Below are 19,873 nucleotides of genomic sequence, written 5' to 3'. Positions count from 1 at the left end.
TTTCTGCAGATCATAGCATGTTAAGTGCAGACAGTATATACAAGTAGTGTTTGTATGTCCAGCGCAGACACTGCATGACTATGCTGCAAATATTTCCTTGGATAATTATTCATATTGTAATCAGCTCGGCTGAATAAATGGATATATGCAAGCTAAAACCTTGCCGCAGGGACAAATAACAACTATGTCACAACTATAGTGAGATTCAAATGAAATCATTCAAGCTTATATGTATCAGTCTGGCAAATATATTCCTGTTTATTATGCAGATACAGAAAACACTGATACGAACTGAATGTTCTCTGGACTTCCTCAGGCCTATTGAATAGATGCAGTCTTCGCTAAGTCCATGTCCTCTCACCCTGTGGTCCATTTTTTGCTCTCACCTGTTTACAGTTGTGGTGGTGTTAGCACTGCTGCTTCCACTGCCCATGTTGTTCTGTCACTGGCTGCTGCCTGCCTCTGCCTGGATCCCCTCCACTCCAGGACCTAAGGACCATTGAACAAACCTCACCAGGTGGGAAACAGGTCTGCTGTCCAGTCTCTCTGTCGACTGACTGAGCTGCTGGCTGTCAGTCAGTATTATTGGCTGCTAACCCCTGTACAGTAAGACACTGTGGGAATGTGCTCAGATAAATCTTAAGAGATGAGCAGATATGACAGCTAATGCTTCTAAACATATTACTGTACAAGTGCAACTACTGTGACCAATGACAAATTAATAAAAGGGCCAGATGCAAAAAACCATAAGAGGAAGTAAAAGAATATAAGTTTACATAATAATCCCGTCATAGATAATGTACAATCATAAAGAATAAATAGAATAGAAAATATTGGGAACTGTAAGAAATATTTAAGTTTTATTTGATTAGTATCACTGAACTCTTTCCCAAAATGAGAAATTACAATTTGTTAATACAACACATACTGTACATTTATAGTGCAGGCTGAAAGGAAATACAGTGAAGACTTGTACAGTCACATTTTTCCAGACTTGTTGTTAGATTACTAAATTATACAGAAGCAAATTCTTTATTCTTTTTTCCACAAAAGACGAAAGATGTTGCAATAATGTTGCAATTTTATAAAGTGGAACATAGAAAGCGCCAAAAAGTATTCTAAAGAATTTATTTCACAATCTACATTTGCTACTTCATTCACAAGGAAAGCACCAGGCGGCGTAAGCTCGGCTGATGAAACAGCTATGGCATTACATTAAAGGGTGCACTACATATTTCTGTTGAGCCATCGTGGTCATGCCCTTTAGTTTACATTATTGTGATCTTAATTTTCTCTTCCTCTCCCGACTACAGCCGCATGAACGGAAGACGGTTGGCGTAACACCTGTTCATTAATCTGTCCATTGTTTAGGTCACTTCTGAAATAGAAACCTTGAGATAATGAGGGTAAAGACTGATTAGCTCAAAGGCCTTGTGGCCATTGTCTCACACATGCACACAATGACCCAGTATCATAATGTATCATAGACACAGCAGGTTTATTTTAGAGAGAATAAATGTTAATTAATTTTTTTTTTGTTATTTTTAGAGCATGCCAGGAAATACAAAAGAAAGGAAAAGAGAACTAAACAGGTACAGGACATCTTGTTTAACAATAATAGCGATAGTCATATTTAAATTATGCATAATGCAGTATTTAGAAATTACAAAAGTGCATCTGCAGAATAAAAAATAGAAGAGAACAAAGAGAGGAATGTGCACAGAAGGTGCTTTACGTTGGAAGCAGCACATTCCCTCAAACCCTGAAAAAAAAAAAACTCTGATTAGGTACAAATGTTATTTTAGTTTTTATAGATGTCGCTGTAATGTTTTTGAGTGCTAGAGTATGGAGTGCATGCAGCGTGCAGCGTAGCCATTGTTTAAAGCTCAATTGAAGCTCACAGTACTCTTTTTATTTCTTTTTGAATAAATTCAGACAAGACATGAAATTACTTAAACGTCAACAACAGGCTGCCTCCAAAGCACAAAGACACAATAAGAACCACTGACTTATGCAATCTGTCTCACACACACATGCCACACACAAACAAATGGCCAGATGCATATACAGAGGAGAGCCATTTTTTTTTTCCTCTTATTTCTCAGCAGCAGTGCAGTCAGCTGCAGGTCACATGACTGGCTTGCCTTGTCGCACTGAGCATGCTCAGACCCTTCAGTGTTGTCAGGCAAAATATAAGACAGCAGTAAGAGCAGAGATCTGCAATAGATAAACACACAGACTCACACACACCAGCTGGCTTGCTCGCAGACACACCGCAAGCGATCGAGAGACAGACACTTTAGAATTGTGGGATTGTGGCTCCGGTTCCTCTCATTTCTTATTTTTAATGGGCTCATTGTCATCTATCATTTCAGTGGAAAAAACGGCCACCGAGAGAAGGAGGCAAGTGTGCCCTTTAAGAGGGGGAGCAGCTGAGGCAAGGACAGCATCCGAGTCTCCATCCTCTGTGGAGGTAAGTGTGGATGGATGGGGTGGGGGTGTAGAGCATGGGGGGAGGGGAAAATCCGCCTGACTGCATCTGTGTTTGTGCTAAATAGTTATCAGAAGGAGGAATGGGGACGGTGTTGGCGAATGTGGAGGGGGGGGTGGGCTCAGTTTGTCGGTGACTCTATTGGTATGTGAGACGACGGAGGCTACGGGAATGGTGGGGAGTTGAGGGAGGGGGGGAGAGAAGGTGGAGGGGGGGTGTTGAAAGCGAGATGTAGATGCTAGCAGGGTTGAGGACATGGCAGGGCAGCAGGCATATAGAGGAAAAAAAGGGCAGGAGATGAAGAAGACGTGGTGCTGACGCGGGAGCAGCGTTGATGTCGGGAGGGGTGTTATTAAAACAAGAACGCAGCCAGATCATGACACGCTCACACACACAAAAAAGAAAAAAACAGAATGATCAGAGGAACAAAAGCACAGTGCTATGTGTATTTTGTACTGACGTGTGGGAAAAACTGCTCAGTCAGTGGCAGGAACAAAGAGAAAATGGAAAAAAAATGGTGTTCTTTTGATTATATTGACCTATTTATACCAGACGCCTTCATGCATGTCGGTTTTGTTGGGCGCCCTGTCTTGTAGTGCTAAGCTATGCTGCCATCCAGTCTTTGTTAGCACACGATCCATTCTGTAATTTTTCAAAATATTTTGGTTCAATTTGGAATCAGATCTATGAATCGTAGTTTGTATTTTGATGCTGCAGAATGAAATAAGACACAGTACAGGTGGCCAGGGTACCATTCTCATTGTTTACATGTCTAACAGAAAAAATGTTGGGCTTCTGTAAGGTACAAAGTGTATCGTTGTTGTCGTGTCAGTGATGTTGTTTTTTTGTTGTTGTAGTTTGTCATCTTGTTTAGCTATAATTTATCTCTAAGTCTGGACAATATGGCTGTTTATTTTGTTATCATTGTGACAGTTGTAGTTTCTTTAAAACACAACCATTATTTACTCATGTTAACGTTACTTTGCTCAACACCCTGTAGCCACAATGTGCTCTGTTTATGTCAACCCAGGAAATTATGTGGCATGTTTTGTGTTTGTTTGCGAGACATATTTATAATAAGAATAAAAAAAATCAAAAAAATAAACAGTCAAACAATACACTGATATCAGTAGAAGTGCTGTTTTGGCTGTGCGCTTATAAAGGTGTAACAACCTCTGGTGCTGTTAGATATTAATAGACAAAGTTCCTGGAAAAAAAATAAAAATAAACAAAGAAATGGAGACATCCTGGGTACTGAACGTACAGCACACATCTCCCACACATTCTCTCTACAGTGATTAATGCCACTCTGAAAGGAGGCAGAGATGGCTGTTGCTAGGATACATGGCAAGGTGAAGTGCAGACGATTTAAAGAAAAGAAGAGGAGGGCACCATTTACAAAGCATGGCATCATTGGCAATGTCCTCTTTTGTTTCATGTGTTTTTCTTTTTTTTTTTTTTTCCTTCGCTGAATTTTATTTTTCTGTTCTCCAAGGTTGTGTAATTCTGAGGAGGGCACGAAAGAAAGGCGCCCAGTCAAAGCTCGCCGGTTTTCTGTTCTCGTTCCTTCCACCTGGAATTAGGCTGCAATGGTTGGCAGTAGTCAAAGGCCCAAACCTGTTTGAGAGAGCCCTATGAACAGCAGACCCAATGGTAAGAGAGCTGGGATCCTATTGGTTTAACCATTGTATTTGGTTACGCTTTGCCAGACATTCATGTTTTTATTTAATATTTAAAAGGTTGTAAAATAGATTAAATTACATTGTTGTGTCTATTCACAGAGGGGCAGACTTTCCATAGACATTTCAGTTTCATACTAGCTTAATCTACATGTAATAAATGAGACAAATACCTTAGGTTTACTAAGCTGGACCTCTGGGTTTTAGGTTTTGCTAGAAATGACAAATAAAAAGATATTTTTGTTAAGTCATCCTTTTCATTGTCACTTGAGTATTCTTTTGAAAGCTGGATTCAGAGAATATCCTGTCTTTTGGAAATAAATCATGCCTCTCCTTCTCTCTCTTTGAGATGCTATATAAAGCAGTGTTTTGAAGCCCTTGAATGGAAGGCTAAATAGGGAGATGTGAGATGAAAGGATGATAGAAAGAGGTTGCATTTTCTTTCCGCTCCACTATAATGGCCTTTTCACAATGTGTGGGCCCACAGGACATCAAAGGCCAGTGTTGGACAGACGAGGAGTCGGACGGGGAGAACGAATCGGAACAGTTCCTGTATGGCATTCAGGTACAGCTGTTACCTCTCTGTTGAATCTGGTGTTGTCAGGATATTGACATTGTGTTTTCATTAGTAGTGCTATTCTGTGATGTCTTTTCCTCATTTTTATTTTAAGACTTTGAAACAATACTGTGCCATAATTGGAAAAAAAAAAAGTACAATAACCAGTAGAAACTCAAACTAGTTGTTAAAATTAGGTATTTTTGCAGTAATGATATTATTTGAGTTTTGTCCCATTAAACTCTAAAAAACTGTATTTTGTTGACTAGCTAATTCCACTGCTGTGATTTGTTGGCAGCAAGAAAAGCACAGAAAATTTTCACAAGTTTTGGAAAGTGTCAACACAGACAAATGGCCCATATAGTGTTTTTTTGTGTTTTTAATTTCATGCCACAAAAAAGATAATGTTGGTCAGAGTGAACATATTTGATCCTTCTGTTATTCTTAAAGCCTCACTGTGGATTAAAAAATATATAAAATACAACTTGATGATGGTTCAATAGAAAATACAGTGAGGTCGTCACCGTCAAGTGACAACTAACAATCTGACAAATACATGATGTTTAGCTTTTGAACAGTGTTTTTTACTCATGTTTTAGACTAACTGACACTATGGGAAAGCTTTCCATCAAACAGATTCATCTTTTAACAAGTATGATTAACACACAGAAAACCAGATGCCACTTTTCAAGATACCCTCATAGCCGCCGCAATTGTTGGTCAAGTGGAATTTTTGTCCTAAAGGTGGCGCCAAACAATAAGGCAGGGTTCACCAAATTCATCTGGAATGGTTCTTTTGGGGATTATGAATATTCGGGCCAAATGTCATGGCAATGTGGTGAATAGTTGTTGAGATATTTTGCTCTGGTGGTGTCGAACAGATGGGCCAGCTGAGTGACATTTCCATCCTAATGCCTCACTGGTAGCAGGGCAAACATCTTAATTCATGGGAAGCGGGATATGTCACTGTTTTACGAGGTTTTGGGATTGGTCTTAAATATGACTGTTTGCAAACTCACGAAATCAAATATTTAACAGTGAAATACATGACAGCTTCTGTAAATGTAGAATTCTTTCTCAAATTAGGCATCACATGATTATTTCTTTTAGTACTTTCACCCTGTGCAACCTTAACTATAAATGCCAAGCAACATTTGTCAAATTCATTTCCAGACCCAGCATTTAATGTGTCATCTTATCTCATCTTGTCATCTTATCTCATAAAAATTGCTTCATTTCCACATAAGATCTTAATCTGTTAGTTATCCCTTTTTTACTGTTATCTTCTGAGTCTTTTGATTGAAATGTAAATCCAGTCTGGGACGTAAAGCTCATTTCAATTCAGTCAGAGAACATGAAAGCAGCGCAGTGAAGATAAGGACGGAAGTGTGGGATCTGTTCTGCACACTTTGAGCTGAGGAGATGAGAGTCTGACTTCAAGTCTAGACACCAGGAACATGCATGACAGACTGGGGTCAGCTGTTATTATTAATACTGGAGGTTTCTTTTTGTGGTAATGAACAAATATTCTGTTCTCCATGAAAAATGTTTAAATGACATGTTGTAAACCAATCATGGAAAAAGTTAGCCTTGTTTTTGTAACCTAAAAATGAGCATTATACCATATATACTGTTTGACACATCGAACACATCTCATTCCAATACATTATTATATTTCTTTCTGTCTTTGGCTAACATGAAGTATTCCTTATCTAGCAAGGAAAGGCTTAAATTAATTGGACATTTAAAACTAGTGCATAATTAGTTTTTAAAAAATTGCTCAAAGTGACACAAAGACCTTCAGCTTTGTGAAAATTACAACAAAATCCACTTTTCTGTATTTAATAGGGTTTAAAAAGATTACATGTAAATAATTTGAAATTTCAAGTGAGCACATTTGGAACACAGCAGATGCACTGTGTGAAGTATAGTTTTGTTAAATGTTATTTGTGGGTGTGTGTGTGGGGTGTGGGGATATGTCTGACAAACAAGGCTGGGAACCATTGAGAATTCATTCACTGCTATAACTGTGACCAGTGCTGCTTGTTGCAGGGAAGCTGTGCCGCTGACCTGTACCGTCACCCTCAACTGGATGCAGACATCGAGGCTGTAAAAGACATCTACACTGACAGTGCTGTCTCTGTCAGGTACGAATACGCAGACACACATTTTTCTTCATTTAAATCTCAGCTAAATACCTGTCAAGTTTCATGACTGCATGTTATAACACCATCATGTTGATGTTCTCTAACCACACAGTGATGTGCCTTCTTCGTTATTCAAATAGTCAGATGTGTGTATGTGTGTGTGTGTGCATAGTTTATTTATCATTGTTTGATAAATGAACGCAGTTGACCATATACATTATTTGGCCGAATTGACTGAATTCATGTTTATGGGGGTGCGCAGGAACTTGTATTTATTTCTGCATTGTCACATGATTGCACTCATTACTCCTTGGTCAGACCACACTCATCAGCCTTCATTATGATCTCAGCTGCTCACCTGCAAAGTTTTGTGACTGAATCTTGCATGTTTTGTTGGCAAAACAGACAGAAATATCTGCCAAAGTGATCTAAATCACCTTTCTGCTAGCACAGTAGCGGATATTTCCCAGGCCACATTTTGCATGATAACACACACACACACGTAGCTTCACAAGTGACAACAACACAAGCGATGCTGTCATGGCTGCCAAAAACCCTTATTTCTTCCATCAGGGGAAAAACTGTTGGAAGTGTTGGAGTATAGCATAATTAATGAACTGTATCTGTTGTTGTTGTCTCTGCACAGGGAGTATGGAACCATCGATGACGTGGACATCGATCTTCATATTAACATCGGTTTCTTAGATGTGAGTCAGCATTCTCATCTCACTGCAAACACCTCCTCCGACTTTGCCCATTACTATTCCAACGTTGACATTTTGCAAAGTAACACATCATTTATAATGCATCGTGTGCTCATAAGTTATTTATGTAATGAGAAATGGCCCTAATTAGGATGCTAACTCTGTATATTTGTGTGTGTATGTGTGTACGTGTGTGTGTCTGACTCAGGAGGAGGTTGCGACAGCTTGGAAAGTTATCAGAACAGAGCCCATTATTCTGAGACTACGCTTTTCTCTTTCTCAGTACCTCGATGGACCTGGTGAGTAAAGATGTCAGTGTGGATGTTGGTTTTCTGGGAGGGACTTTAGATATTTGTGCCACTCACTGAGCGTGGGAGGTGAGTACAATATGTGCTACACAAGAGGGAGAGTAAAAGAAAGAGTCTGTGTGTATCTGTGCGCTGTGTAATAATGTTAGTCATCTTTATTCAGAGCCATCAGTAGAAGTGTTCCAGCCTTCAAATAAAGAAGGATTCAGCCTGGGCCTGCAGCTCAAAAAGTAAGTGATGTGATCCGTTATGTTTGGCACCAACAGTAGCTTTACTGAAATTATGCATAATAGATTTCATAATTTAACTCCATTTTCCTATAAAATGTAAACAAAATGTGCAGCAGCAGCCTTTTTTTTTCTTTTTTTTTTTTAGAAAGTAGTTTTGAGGTTAGGGTGTACATTGGGAGTGAATTGAAAGAGTAATTCAGCCTACACAGGTTCACTCACGTTTCTTCCTTCCTGACTCTCCTGTCATGTAACATGGCAGGATCCTGAGCACGTTCACCTCACAGCAGTGGAAGCACCTCAGTAATGAGTTCCTCAAGGCCCAACAGGAGAAGAGGCACAGCTGGTTCAAAGCCGGAGGAACCATCAAGAAGTTCCGTGCCGGGCTCAGCATCTTCTCCCCCATCCCCAAGTAGGTCTCTCTTTCTCACTCGCTAGCTCTGTCAAGGCGTTTACACAACCAGGGACTGACACTTCAACCCAGAGTTTACTACCATCACATTTGTAGTATTCTAAATTGAATAAATATGCATATTTCTGTTATCTATTACTGGATATTACTGTAGACTGTATTATATACTCATATAATGATAAAATAATAGGGATTCAGGGGACATCTGGGCCAAGGGTAATGCAAATGTTTTTCCTGTTTCTTCATTTTATTGAAAACTTTTCACTTTCTGAGAATGTTTTATAGAAATAATAATAATAATAAAAAAAATAGAATAACTTTATCCGTAGCTGGTTGGTAATTATAATCCCGAATAATAAACCTGAATTTCCCCTATAGGGATCACTAAAGAATTGTCTTATCTTAATTGTCATCGCTATGATTCGTAGTTGATTGGTTTTTATTGTATTTGATTGTATTTGCAGATGAACGACAGAAATAATCTAATATTATATACATACATTTCATCATTGTTAATTTTATGAATGAACCAAACAGATCGTTAGGGTTTCATGATACGCAGTGTTTCGAAAACACCTGGCACTTGCATTTTCTTTACTTGGATGTAGATAAGATAGAGATTTAAAAAAAAAAAAAAACACTTTGTTAAGGCCTCTCTGAAAAAGGTAAATGTCGCAAAGAGGACAGGAAAGAAAGCTGTGACATAACATTGTGCAGGTTGACTTCAATTCAAAATGTGACAATCTCAACTAATTTCCCCTTGGGGGGGAACTACTCTTCTTTGTTTCTGACTTACTCAGGAATGCTTTGACAGTTATGGGTGCACAGGGGATTAAATCCCAGCCCACTCGATGGAGGTCAGCTTCACTAACTACTAGGCTGTCTTGACATCCTCACGGCTTGACAGGAGTCTCATGTCAAGAGGGTGCATGGATAATATACTGAGAGCAATGGTAGAAGTGAACGCTGGGTCCTGTATTTTAACAGTTAGTGACTTGAGCTACTGTCCAGACAGATTTCAGTTGTCTGAGCTGGTATGTACTGTTAGTGCAGCATGAGCGACTAGAGCAGAGTGTGTGTTTCTTCAGGAAATGTCTCTTTATAATCAACCAGGTGCTGAACATACACGATTAGAGCTGATGAGATTTTGGATATGATATTACTAATAAGATTTTAGTCAAAGCAACATTACAGTAAGTTGAAGACTGTCTACACTGAGGTCGAACCTTCCTCTATTTAACTTATACGAGGACAAAGACAACTTTAGAGTGGTTTGATTTCCAGTGACATGTTATGTGTTTTGGTCTCTGCCAGGTCTCCAAGTTTTCCTTTGATCCAAGACACAGTTTTAAAAGGGAAGCTGAGTGTCCCTGAGCTGAGAGTGACGCGCCTGATGAACCGCTCCATCTCATGTACCATGAAGAACCCAAAAGGGGAGCTCTTCAGCTATCCACCAAATAGCCAGGTCAGTGTCAAATTAGAGTCAGTCTGGACAAATTAGACTCCGAATGTCAAATACTGTTCAATGTGATTGATGTACATTAACAAAATCCACTGTACTCCTGCTTATTTGTCTACAATGTTTCTCACTTGCATGGTCAAAGTGTTTTTATTACAACTCTGAGACTTTTAACTTCACATTCCTTACATGTACTTGTAACAGTGCTAATGTAGACACTCATAACGCTCTACCAAATCCCTCTTAACTCTGCAAAATGTTAATGCTCCACTACTTTAGGCACTTTCTATTGTTCTCTTGTGTTTGAATCCACCGTGACCCACTCTGACCCTCTTCTCAGTCACCCGCCACCTGCACTGTTCCCAACCTGAGCCTTTCCCTACCTTTACCGTAACATGGCTGCTGCTGCTGCGCCCTTTCCCATAATGCTTTGTCTTCACTTGACTCATCAGACTGTGGCTGTCCCGGCGGCCAGGGCCCCAGCGCAGATTACCACGAGGCAGCTGATTGAATTGTTTTTCTCATCCCAGGCGGGCGGCCACTGCAAGAACATCCCTACCTTGGAGTACGGCTTCTTAGTGCAGGTTAGATTCAAGAAGATATGAATCCCCTCATAAAGGCAGTTACACGCCCTGTCTGGGTCATTGGGCTTAGGAAGAAAGTCTGTGGAGCATTTATAGAGCAATAAAACATCCTGGTATTGTTTATAAGTACAGTATATAAGAATAGTAAACAGTATCTGGCAAGTGATTTATAAAAGTCTCCTTGTAACGTTTAAGTATCTCTGTATGTAAGCATCAATAAAGGCCCGGTGTACAACCTGTCTGTTATATTAGCTATTTATACTGGAGATTGTGTACCTGCCTAGAGGACAGTGTTGTTCCAGGAACCGGATTAATCTAGCCAAAACTGTTCTGTCGTAACAACTCTGCCAAACTCCAGTGCGAGGCAGTTCCGGAGGTGGGAGTTATAACTGGGAACACTGCTGTGCTTTTCTCCAAACAGATAATGAAGTATTCAGAACAGAGGATCCCCACGCTTAATGAGTACTGTGTGGTCTGTGACGAACAGCACGTCTTTCAGAATGGATCCATGCTGAAGGTATCGGAGACAGCAGAGAGGAACATAAGGATTTGTAACATGGATGTGTAACACAGATTTATAAACCTTTTCATATCAGTGGAAAAATCACTACTAAAAAAAAAAAAAAAAATTATCTACGGGATGTTTTTCTCTTTCAGTAATATGATCCTGTTAATGGGTTTTCCAATAATGGAAGCGTGCGAGAGAGGAGAGAGTGTGTGAATGAATGTGCTTTTCATTGTATAGCAATGCACGCTGAAATGAGTGTGTTTTCATCCATCTTCGTCTGTGTGTGTTCATGCAGCCGGCTGTGTGCACCAGGGAGCTGTGTGTGTTCTCCTTCTACACTCTGGGTGTGATGTCTGGAGCTGCAGAGGAGGTGGCCACCGGAGCAGAGGTGACAACAACACAACACACAGCTCATAATATCATTTAGATTATTTTTTTTCTAAAATCATTTATTTATTTTTAAAAAACAAAAACAAAAAACAAACCCTTAGATTATATCTAAGTAACAAAAACGCCCAAGATATTGATGATGGTTTCTAATTATTTGTGGTTTATATTGAAACTGAGCCGACTTTATGACCTCTCTTCGCAGGTGGTGGACCTACTTGTGGCCATGTGTCGAGCTGCTCTTGAGTCTCCTCGTAAGAGCATCATCTTTGAGCCCTACCCATCAGTTGTCGATCCCAATGACCCCAAGACGCTGGCCTTCAACCCAAAGGTCAGCATCCTCACTGCTGGAATCGTGATTACCAGCGACATCAAGACTCAGATTTCATTCCGTGATGACATTTAATTTGAAAAAACACAACGCATGCTCTATTAGAACGACAGCTGCAGTCAGAACTTAAAATACGACTGCAAAGCTTCACATTGTATTGTTTTTTTAGCAAACCTTTGTATTTCCAAGTGATCTTAGACGTCTGTATGTTGTTCCCTCTCTCATTGCACCCAATGGATGTTTGGCTCAACCGATGAACACAGAAGAAGAATTATGAAAGACTGCAGAAAGCACTGGATAGTGTTATGTCCATCCGGGAAATGACCCAGGTACAATGAGGAGCTGGGGGGGGGGGAGAATGGCAAAGATAGTAGATGTATCAACTATCATGTATTGATGTGCTTGAGCTGCAATGGTGGGATTTTATGTATTGAGACATCTTGTCTGTGCTACTCTTCCTGCTGCTTCCTTAGCCACTGTGGCTGGCCTGAATCTGTGCTATTATACTATGAGTAATAATCATGCTACATGTTATTTACGCCACATGTCTGATTCTAAACACTTGCTCATTTGGTTTTGGGAAGAAAAAGCTGAAAATCACCACAAGCGTGTGTGTTTTTTCCAGGGTTCATATCTGGAGATCAAGAAACAGATGGACAAATTGGACCCACTGGCCCATCCCCTGCTACAGTGGTGAGTGGAGAGAATCTGCTCCAGAAATGGATTTACTCTGCTTTGTTTTCTTTTTTTTTTTTTTTTAACAGCATTTGTCTTCAACATATTAGCTGAATGATCACAGACAGCACAGTAATGCTTATGCCTTTGTCAGAGAAGACATTTTGATTTGTCAGAGCAGTAAAAACACAGGCGGAAATGATAAGTTCTGTTTAGATGCTTTGGTTTCAGGGCTCTGGTGTTGTCGATGCTTGTTCAATACTATAAGAACACTTGAAAAGAATGGAGCGATCATCAATGTTGGGATGTCTGCGTTTTGACAAGTCAAAATGTCTCCTGTGGAAAAGGTCTATTGTGATTCAAGCAAAGTGGTGTCACAATGCCGGATACTTTATATTCTGTTACAATATCTTTTGTTATTATTTTTTATCTCCTCACTGTGTTTCTGCAGGATTATTTCCAGTAACAGGTCTCATATCGTCAAGCTGCCTCTCAGTAGGGTAGGAAACCAGAATGACACCCTCAAGCCTCCTTTATCAAATTCATTTGAATGTGAATTGAATGCTATGTTGTGTAATTTGATGGTTTATGCTCATTCTCTATTCGTCTGTTTTTCTCTCTCGTTCTCTCTCACTGTCACTCGTCCTTATGATCTCATTGTAATAGCAACTGAAATTCATGCACACCTCCCACCAGTTCCTGCTGCTCAGCAGCCCCCCAGCCAAGGAAGCTCGTTTTCGCACTGCCAAGAAGCTTTACGGCAGCACCTTCGCCTTCCAGTGAGTTACACCTCCCATCAGCTACCGTGCTTTTCATAAAAACTCTACGTTTTCACCGAATGACCTAAAAAGCTGACGGCTTAAAAAGCTGATAAATTAAATTCGGTTTGGCTGTTTCAAAACATCAGAAAACAGTTTGCAGTTATATATTGCTAAGCATGTGTCCTCGAGTAAAGCTAATGTGAGAAATCACATACTGTTAATAATTGATCTCAAATCAAGCATAGTCACTAAAATGCATGCATAATTTAGAATTAGAGAAGTACACTCTGTCAGGCATGAACATGTCTCAGTGTAACACCTGGTCATTATGTTGTGGATGAAGGGGCCACTCTAGCAGATTTTTATGGAACCATAACAAACAACAGCACAGAGCAGTGGCCATTCTCTTGGACAGAAAAACCACCTTTCTTAGCCAGCGTGTGGAGCCAGCAATATCTGCGAGATAGAGATTTGTACTGTAGCAGATGGGGCTCTGCTGAATATTTTAGAAACACACGACCCATCTGGGCACTTGCAGGGTACAACTAATGCACACACAGTGCTAACAGTCTCTCTTTAGGCTGGTTAATACAACAAATTTAATAATTCTTTTAAAAAAGACAGCCAAATATTTAATTTAGCCTGGCTGCCGTCATTTTATATTGACGTAGATAGAAAATACAAAATATAAATCAGTCAGTCAGTGTAAAGACATACAACTATGTATTAAGAGAAATTAGGAACTTTCCTATGTGTCTACCTAAAAATGTGGGAACAGTGACTTAATACTGCTTCAACACCAGTTAAAAATAACAGCACTCGTGACACTGTTGTGTTTTATTTTAAGATAATCCAGATACCTGCACTGGGAGATGCAGTTGCAGATGCAGTTTTGTGCTAAAAGGCAGCAATGATAGCTTGTCATCTTTGATCTTTTAGTACTTTATTTCTCAATATTAAACAATGAAAAGGGACTGTGATGATGTAACACAATGCCCTTACATGTCCTTGCACAAGTGGTATAAATAGATGACTACAGTAGCTGCTTTGTGGTTGGTAGAAGAGAGCTTGTATCTTCTCTCTTCGTGAATCTTGAGGTTTTACCTGATAGTAATAACCCATGAAATTATCATAGTCATCAAATAATATGATCATAAATAAGATTATAGTAAATATCCATTTGCTTGCTGCTCCTTATTGCCAGTCGATGAAAGAGAACCATCTAGTTCATGAAAACCGATAGCAGCATGTTTAAAAACAGAAATACTAAAAGAAGGAAATCTAATTTTAGGAACGTTGGTGGAAAGACAACAAAATGTTATTTCATTCCAACATTCTCGAACAGCATGGATTGAGCCACTACACCTCAGTGGTTGCACACTGGGATCCAGGCTGTTTCTACTCACACAGCACTTGTTTTATCTTTTCCTTCTTATCTCTCCTTCTCTCTACACTTGCTCTAGTGGTTCCCATATAGAGAACTGGCACTCTGTTCTGAGAAATGGACTAGTCAATGCCTCTTACACCAAACTGCAGGTACGTAACCCTGGCAGTTGGCTGGAATTTACGATGCATCTCCTCTCGGACAGTAAACCTGCTCTCACACAAAGCAGGCTCGCTGTCCGGCTGATTCATTTTTGCAGTTAATGGATGCCAGCTTCCCTTTCGTCAGCTTTGCAATTGGCATGTTAGCGAGCAGGGCACACTGGGAGATTCGCTTGGCCAATGCCGGGCCGCGTTCTTTCGTCCGCCGGCAGCAGCAGACAGCACGTCCCCTCCCCGTTGTCGGACATAGGGAGTGGGCTGTGGTGTCCGCTGTGATGTCAAGAGGCTGCCTGTGTGCCCTGTTGGGGTCAACCACCTAGAGCACTGAGTAGGCCAGGTCTCAAGCTGAAGGATGCAAAGGACAAGCTCTGTGGTAGTGAGTACAGCCTTCCTCGGAGTGAATAGGGGCTTCTGTTGAAGGTTAGTAACTGGCCGTATTGTATTCCAACCTGGGACAAAAAGTAGATCAAATTATTAAAGAGTTCATTTAAAACTAGTCAATACCACAGCGGAACAATTATCCACAGAGGGAATATGCAAGATCATTTCAAGTAAAGAAGGAGAAAACCATATCCAAAATATACGCCTGTTTTATTCATTTCTGCATACATCTATAGCTTTATATTGTTCTGCCAAGGTTGTAACCCAGGTCTGCAGAAGATAAATGAATAAAACAAGAAAAGCATAGTTGAGCACCAGAGAGCACAGAATTGTCTCATTTGCACTATGCGGCCGATAATGACTGCTTGGAGATACACCGGCATGTCCTGAAAATAGATTAAACACAATTAAATCTGAAATCTCAAGGATCTTTGAATCGTTCACGTCGGCCGTGATTGCTCTATCATGCTGATGTGTTTCATTTATGCCTTCTTTGTTCTCCAACTTTTTGAACTCACCATCTTTGATCTCGCCTCGGTGCTCATCCGCCTCTCTCCCCCCCCTCCCCTCCCTTCTCCTCTCCGTTTCACCTTGAGCATTGACACCCTTCCTCTGTCATTGTGTTCCACAGGAGGAGGAGGAGGAGGACTGAGTCTGCCTCCAGCTCCAGCCATCACACGCGCGCAAAAAAACCCCCAAAAACTCGTGTCTGTTGTTCCTTTTCATTTCTTCCAGATGTGCAACGTCCCGAGCTCCGTCTCCCTCACGTATTCCCGAACTGTCGAGTCGCTCTTTGTTCTTCCTCTTGTTTCTCTGTGGTCCTTCTGTTTCCCCTCATTACGGACATTCTTGTGTGAAGGCTCACCATCGCTATCAGTCATCCTCACTCTTTTACCTTCACGCCAGCACACATCCCATACGTCTCATTCGTCATGCGAGCATCGCTTGAATACCTGAACATTTTACGCATGAATGTCGCTCACAAAATTCAAGATGATCTCCACAGGAATGTAAGAAGTTTAAAGGTGTGACTGTGTGAATTATAGGAGCCGTTTCAGATTACTGGAATAACTCAACTGTCTTTTCTCTCTTTGGCACTTTTGCTAGTCACTGTCCTCCATCTGGATATTGGCACATGTGTGCGTGGGTGTGTTTCGTATGCTCGGTTCGGTGGGGTTTGCCAGACAAACTGTCGCAGAAACATATTAAACACTTACTTATTATATAGACTTTTCTATGGTTTAACTTCGAGGTTTGGTATGAATTGTGCGCGTGAGTGCATCCATGAGTGTATATGCAAGGTTGTCCTGTGCAACTGCTCAGTCACCCTTCCTTCCTTCCTGCTCTTTTCAAACCCAAGCTGCATGGGGCAGCGTATGGAAAGGGCATCTATCTGAGCCCCATCTCCAGCATATCTTTTGGATATTCAGGTAGGAACGGCTCATTCCTCGCCACTCCGACCCCACCGGCCTCCCCTCGCACTTTTTTTCCACCATGTTCACTGAGTGCCCTCGTGTGTTTGTAACATGGCCTGACTGTCATCCCGGAACACTCCATTTTCACGTGCGGGAGCTTTCCATGCTATCTTATTGTGCTGTACTGTGTTGTGTGTCCATTTTGGGTTCTGGGCCTCGGGCCTCTGAGCTTGCGTGCCACCTGCCATACCATACTTTATGTTGTGGCTGTGTACAATAGGGCTGTCAAGGGGATCTGTGTGTGTCACTTTGTTCCTCGTTGGCTTTTTATATGGTTTTTCTTTTTGTGGGGTGGTGATGTTAGAGACATTTAAATGGTTCCGTCTGCACCGTATTTCTCCATTTATTTCCACTGAAACATAAAGTTGAATTCAGGTCTGGCGTGGTAGGCTTTTGTGGTCGTTATGGGGACATCAGGGCCGTGGGTTGCCAGTGGAGCCCACATGCACTGTAAACATTTCACAACTTGGTAAATTTGTAGGAAATTCTATATTGTTAGCTAAATAATGATAATAATATATTTTTTAAGTAACAGTTTTGGGCATCAACTACACTTTGTTTGAACTTGATAGTACTTTTTAAAAGATAGATCAAAAAAAAAAAAGTTGTACTCGCTGCATTCACTTTGTTTTATTGCTGGATGTTGGATTTTATTTGGCTTTTTTATGTCATATATATTTGGTAGCATTTTGGACCAGTAACCTTCCCATGAAGGTTAGACTTATGGGTAATAATTTTTCCGTACAAAGAGTTCAAGACCACTAGAGGAAGGTTTTTCACAGCTTGAGTGACTTGCAGTAAGGTCGTTCTAACTGAGAGTTGTTGTCCGGCTGTGTGCTGTTTCTTGTAGGAATGGGGAAAGGACAGCACCGCATGCCCACCAAAGACGAACTAGTGCAGCGTTACAACAGGATGAACACCATACCACAGGTGAGGGACACATTTCATCCTCACATAGAGTGTATGTATGACAAAAAAAAAGATTTTTATTACATACAAAGGAGCAGAGGCATGGAGCAAGTAGAAGCCTGAATAGAAATCATCCCTGATTGCTGGATGAGGGTTGTATTTTAGAACGGTTTGTACACTTCAAACATTTCTTGTAATCACTCTGCCATGTTTCTGACCGCCGCACACTGTTCGGCTTCAGTGCTGGTTATTATCAGTGTTACAGGGGTCCTCTGGGTACCTCAGTTAGATCACGCTCGTTACTGTAGCAACTAACTCACTGCTGTGTCTTTTTCAATAGAGCCGTCCAATACAATCACGGTTCCTTCAGAGTCGAAACTTGAACTGCATCGCTCTCTGTGAAGGTAATAGCCCGCACAAGGTATAATGCGCTTTAAAGTGCAGTTAATATGTGGCATTAGACTGTTTGATTAATACACTCTGATGTGTGTGTCTTGATGGATGTAAACACAGTGTTTTAGTCAATAAAATCTCCCCTTTATCAAATGTGAAAAACATTCACCAAACAAAAGTATAATAGCGAGGGAATGAAATTAAAACGCCATTACAGTCTAAATAAAACCGGATAATGTGACAAGTGTATTAATGTGCAATTATACTTTAAAAAGTCATAGCAATTATATGGTCATCATTGTCATTATTGGAGAAAACAATAAAAAGAAATACAGCGGATCATTCAGGATAATAACTTAAGCTGAAGTGCAGCTTATGTTCCGTTTAAAAAAAAACAGTCGCAACACCACGGCTACAACCAGCAGCAATGATGGAATAACAATAAAGAACAGTACATACTAATTGCAGTTTTTAATTTTGCAATTAAGTAAAACGTGCTTCTCTCTGCTGAACAGTTATCACATCCAAGGATCTGCAGAAACACGGCAACATCTGGGTGTGTCCGGTATCCGACCACGTCTGTACTCGCTTCTTTTTTGTGTAAGTATTCCCTGCAACTCCGTGATAATTTCATTAATGCATATTCATCGAAAGAGTTGACATAGCAACCAGGGAGCAAATATTATAATCGTTATCGCGGTTAAAAATGCAGTTCGCCACCCATGTTCAGTTTTTGTGTGTGTGTGTGTAATCTGCTAAACTATACGTGATAAAAGTAATTTAATGAAGAACTACAGTTGTCCTTCATCATCCTTTTTAATGGAGCAGTAAATAAATTCTGCTGAGTGGTGCTACCATTCGACTAAACTCAGTTCCTCTCAGGTCAGAGACTTTTTTTTTTTTTTTTCACCAGATGGCAAAGTCTATTATCGTGTTTACTGCTGCCTTCTGAGTTGGAAATTAGGTTTGAGACGTCCTGCAATCAAACTGAAATCACAGCTAAATATAATTGAACTCTGAACTGGAGCTCTGTGTGTGTGGTTGTGTTTTTCAGCATGAACAAATGGATGATATGGTTAGAATAAAAACTAGAAGCTGTGTTGTGTCACGCCTAATGACATCTGCAGATCTTTTAGACAGGGGGCAACTTGCAGAAGTATGGAAAGCTTATTTTTTTGATCATGTGCCTTAATCTTAACTTGGGGAAAACAATAGACTTTAAACTAGCACCACCAGATAGTGTTACAGCAGCATGCAGGAGAAAGTGAAGGTAATCGAGCAAGACTAGGTGTTAAAACTAACCTTGTTTAACAGAATTCTAAAATAACCTGTACATGTGCAGGTATGAAGATGGCCAAGTAGGAGATGCCAACATCAACACCCAAGAGCCTAAGGTGCAGAAGGAGATCATGCGTGTGATTGGGACCCAGATCTACTCCAGCTAATGGAGGTTCACCAGCGGCGCTTGGATCCATACGTCTCTCTGGTGGAGGCACACAGGCAGGAAGACAGTTAGAGCGAATGTTTGGGCGAGCTGTCCTCGGGCCTGGTACTGAAGGACGAGGCAGCTCTTTGAGCACATTATTTTCTGAAGATGTTTTGTTCTGGTCTTCTCGTTTTCCTCTCCCTCTTTTTGTTCCTCTCACAACGGTTACACATTACGTGTTCATTTGACCTTCAGTTAGGTTTAACCTGGTTAAAGTCTGCTTTTCTATGTTCGTGGCATTTACAGAACACTGATGAAGAAAAAAAAGTAGTCACTGGAATTACACACACACACACACACACACACACACACACACACACACCCCTGAACTTGGGTTGACTGGGCTTTCTCCTTTTTTTTTTTCCTGCTCCAATCTTACTGATCCCTTGGACTAATTATCTCCATTTATCATTTCTCTTTGTGAATATATAATTAAAAAAATAACCATTCCGACT

General features: G+C 40.5%; 1 protein-coding gene across 1 annotated transcript; it reads left to right on the top strand.

Moving 5' to 3' along the window:
- The first annotated feature begins 4,100 nt into the window (after nucleotides 1-4,100).
- On the top strand, nucleotides 4,101-19,673 carry LOC103373484 (poly [ADP-ribose] polymerase 6). Its single transcript, XM_008303381.1, has 22 exons — nucleotides 4,101-4,144; nucleotides 4,658-4,735; nucleotides 6,779-6,873; nucleotides 7,520-7,580; nucleotides 7,786-7,876; nucleotides 8,049-8,115; nucleotides 8,375-8,524; nucleotides 9,839-9,989; nucleotides 10,514-10,567; nucleotides 10,989-11,084; nucleotides 11,371-11,463; nucleotides 11,668-11,793; nucleotides 12,057-12,122; nucleotides 12,419-12,486; nucleotides 12,920-12,968; nucleotides 13,135-13,247; nucleotides 14,693-14,765; nucleotides 16,516-16,585; nucleotides 17,481-17,560; nucleotides 17,880-17,943; nucleotides 18,448-18,532; nucleotides 19,275-19,673. Exons 1-22 carry the CDS (start codon nucleotides 4,142-4,144, stop codon nucleotides 19,375-19,377), a joined length of 1,836 nt encoding a protein of 611 aa, XP_008301603.1. The 5' UTR covers nucleotides 4,101-4,141; the 3' UTR covers nucleotides 19,378-19,673.
- The last annotated feature ends 200 nt before the right edge of the window (nucleotides 19,674-19,873 follow it).

Source organism: Stegastes partitus, unplaced genomic scaffold (genome assembly GCF_000690725.1).
Source record: "Stegastes partitus isolate 25-593 unplaced genomic scaffold, Stegastes_partitus-1.0.2 Scaffold1993, whole genome shotgun sequence".
In the NCBI taxonomy this organism is placed as follows: Eukaryota; Metazoa; Chordata; class Actinopteri; family Pomacentridae; genus Stegastes; species Stegastes partitus.
Note: the sequence above shows the minus strand (reverse complement) of the source record. Positions and strands in the feature narration are given on the sequence as shown.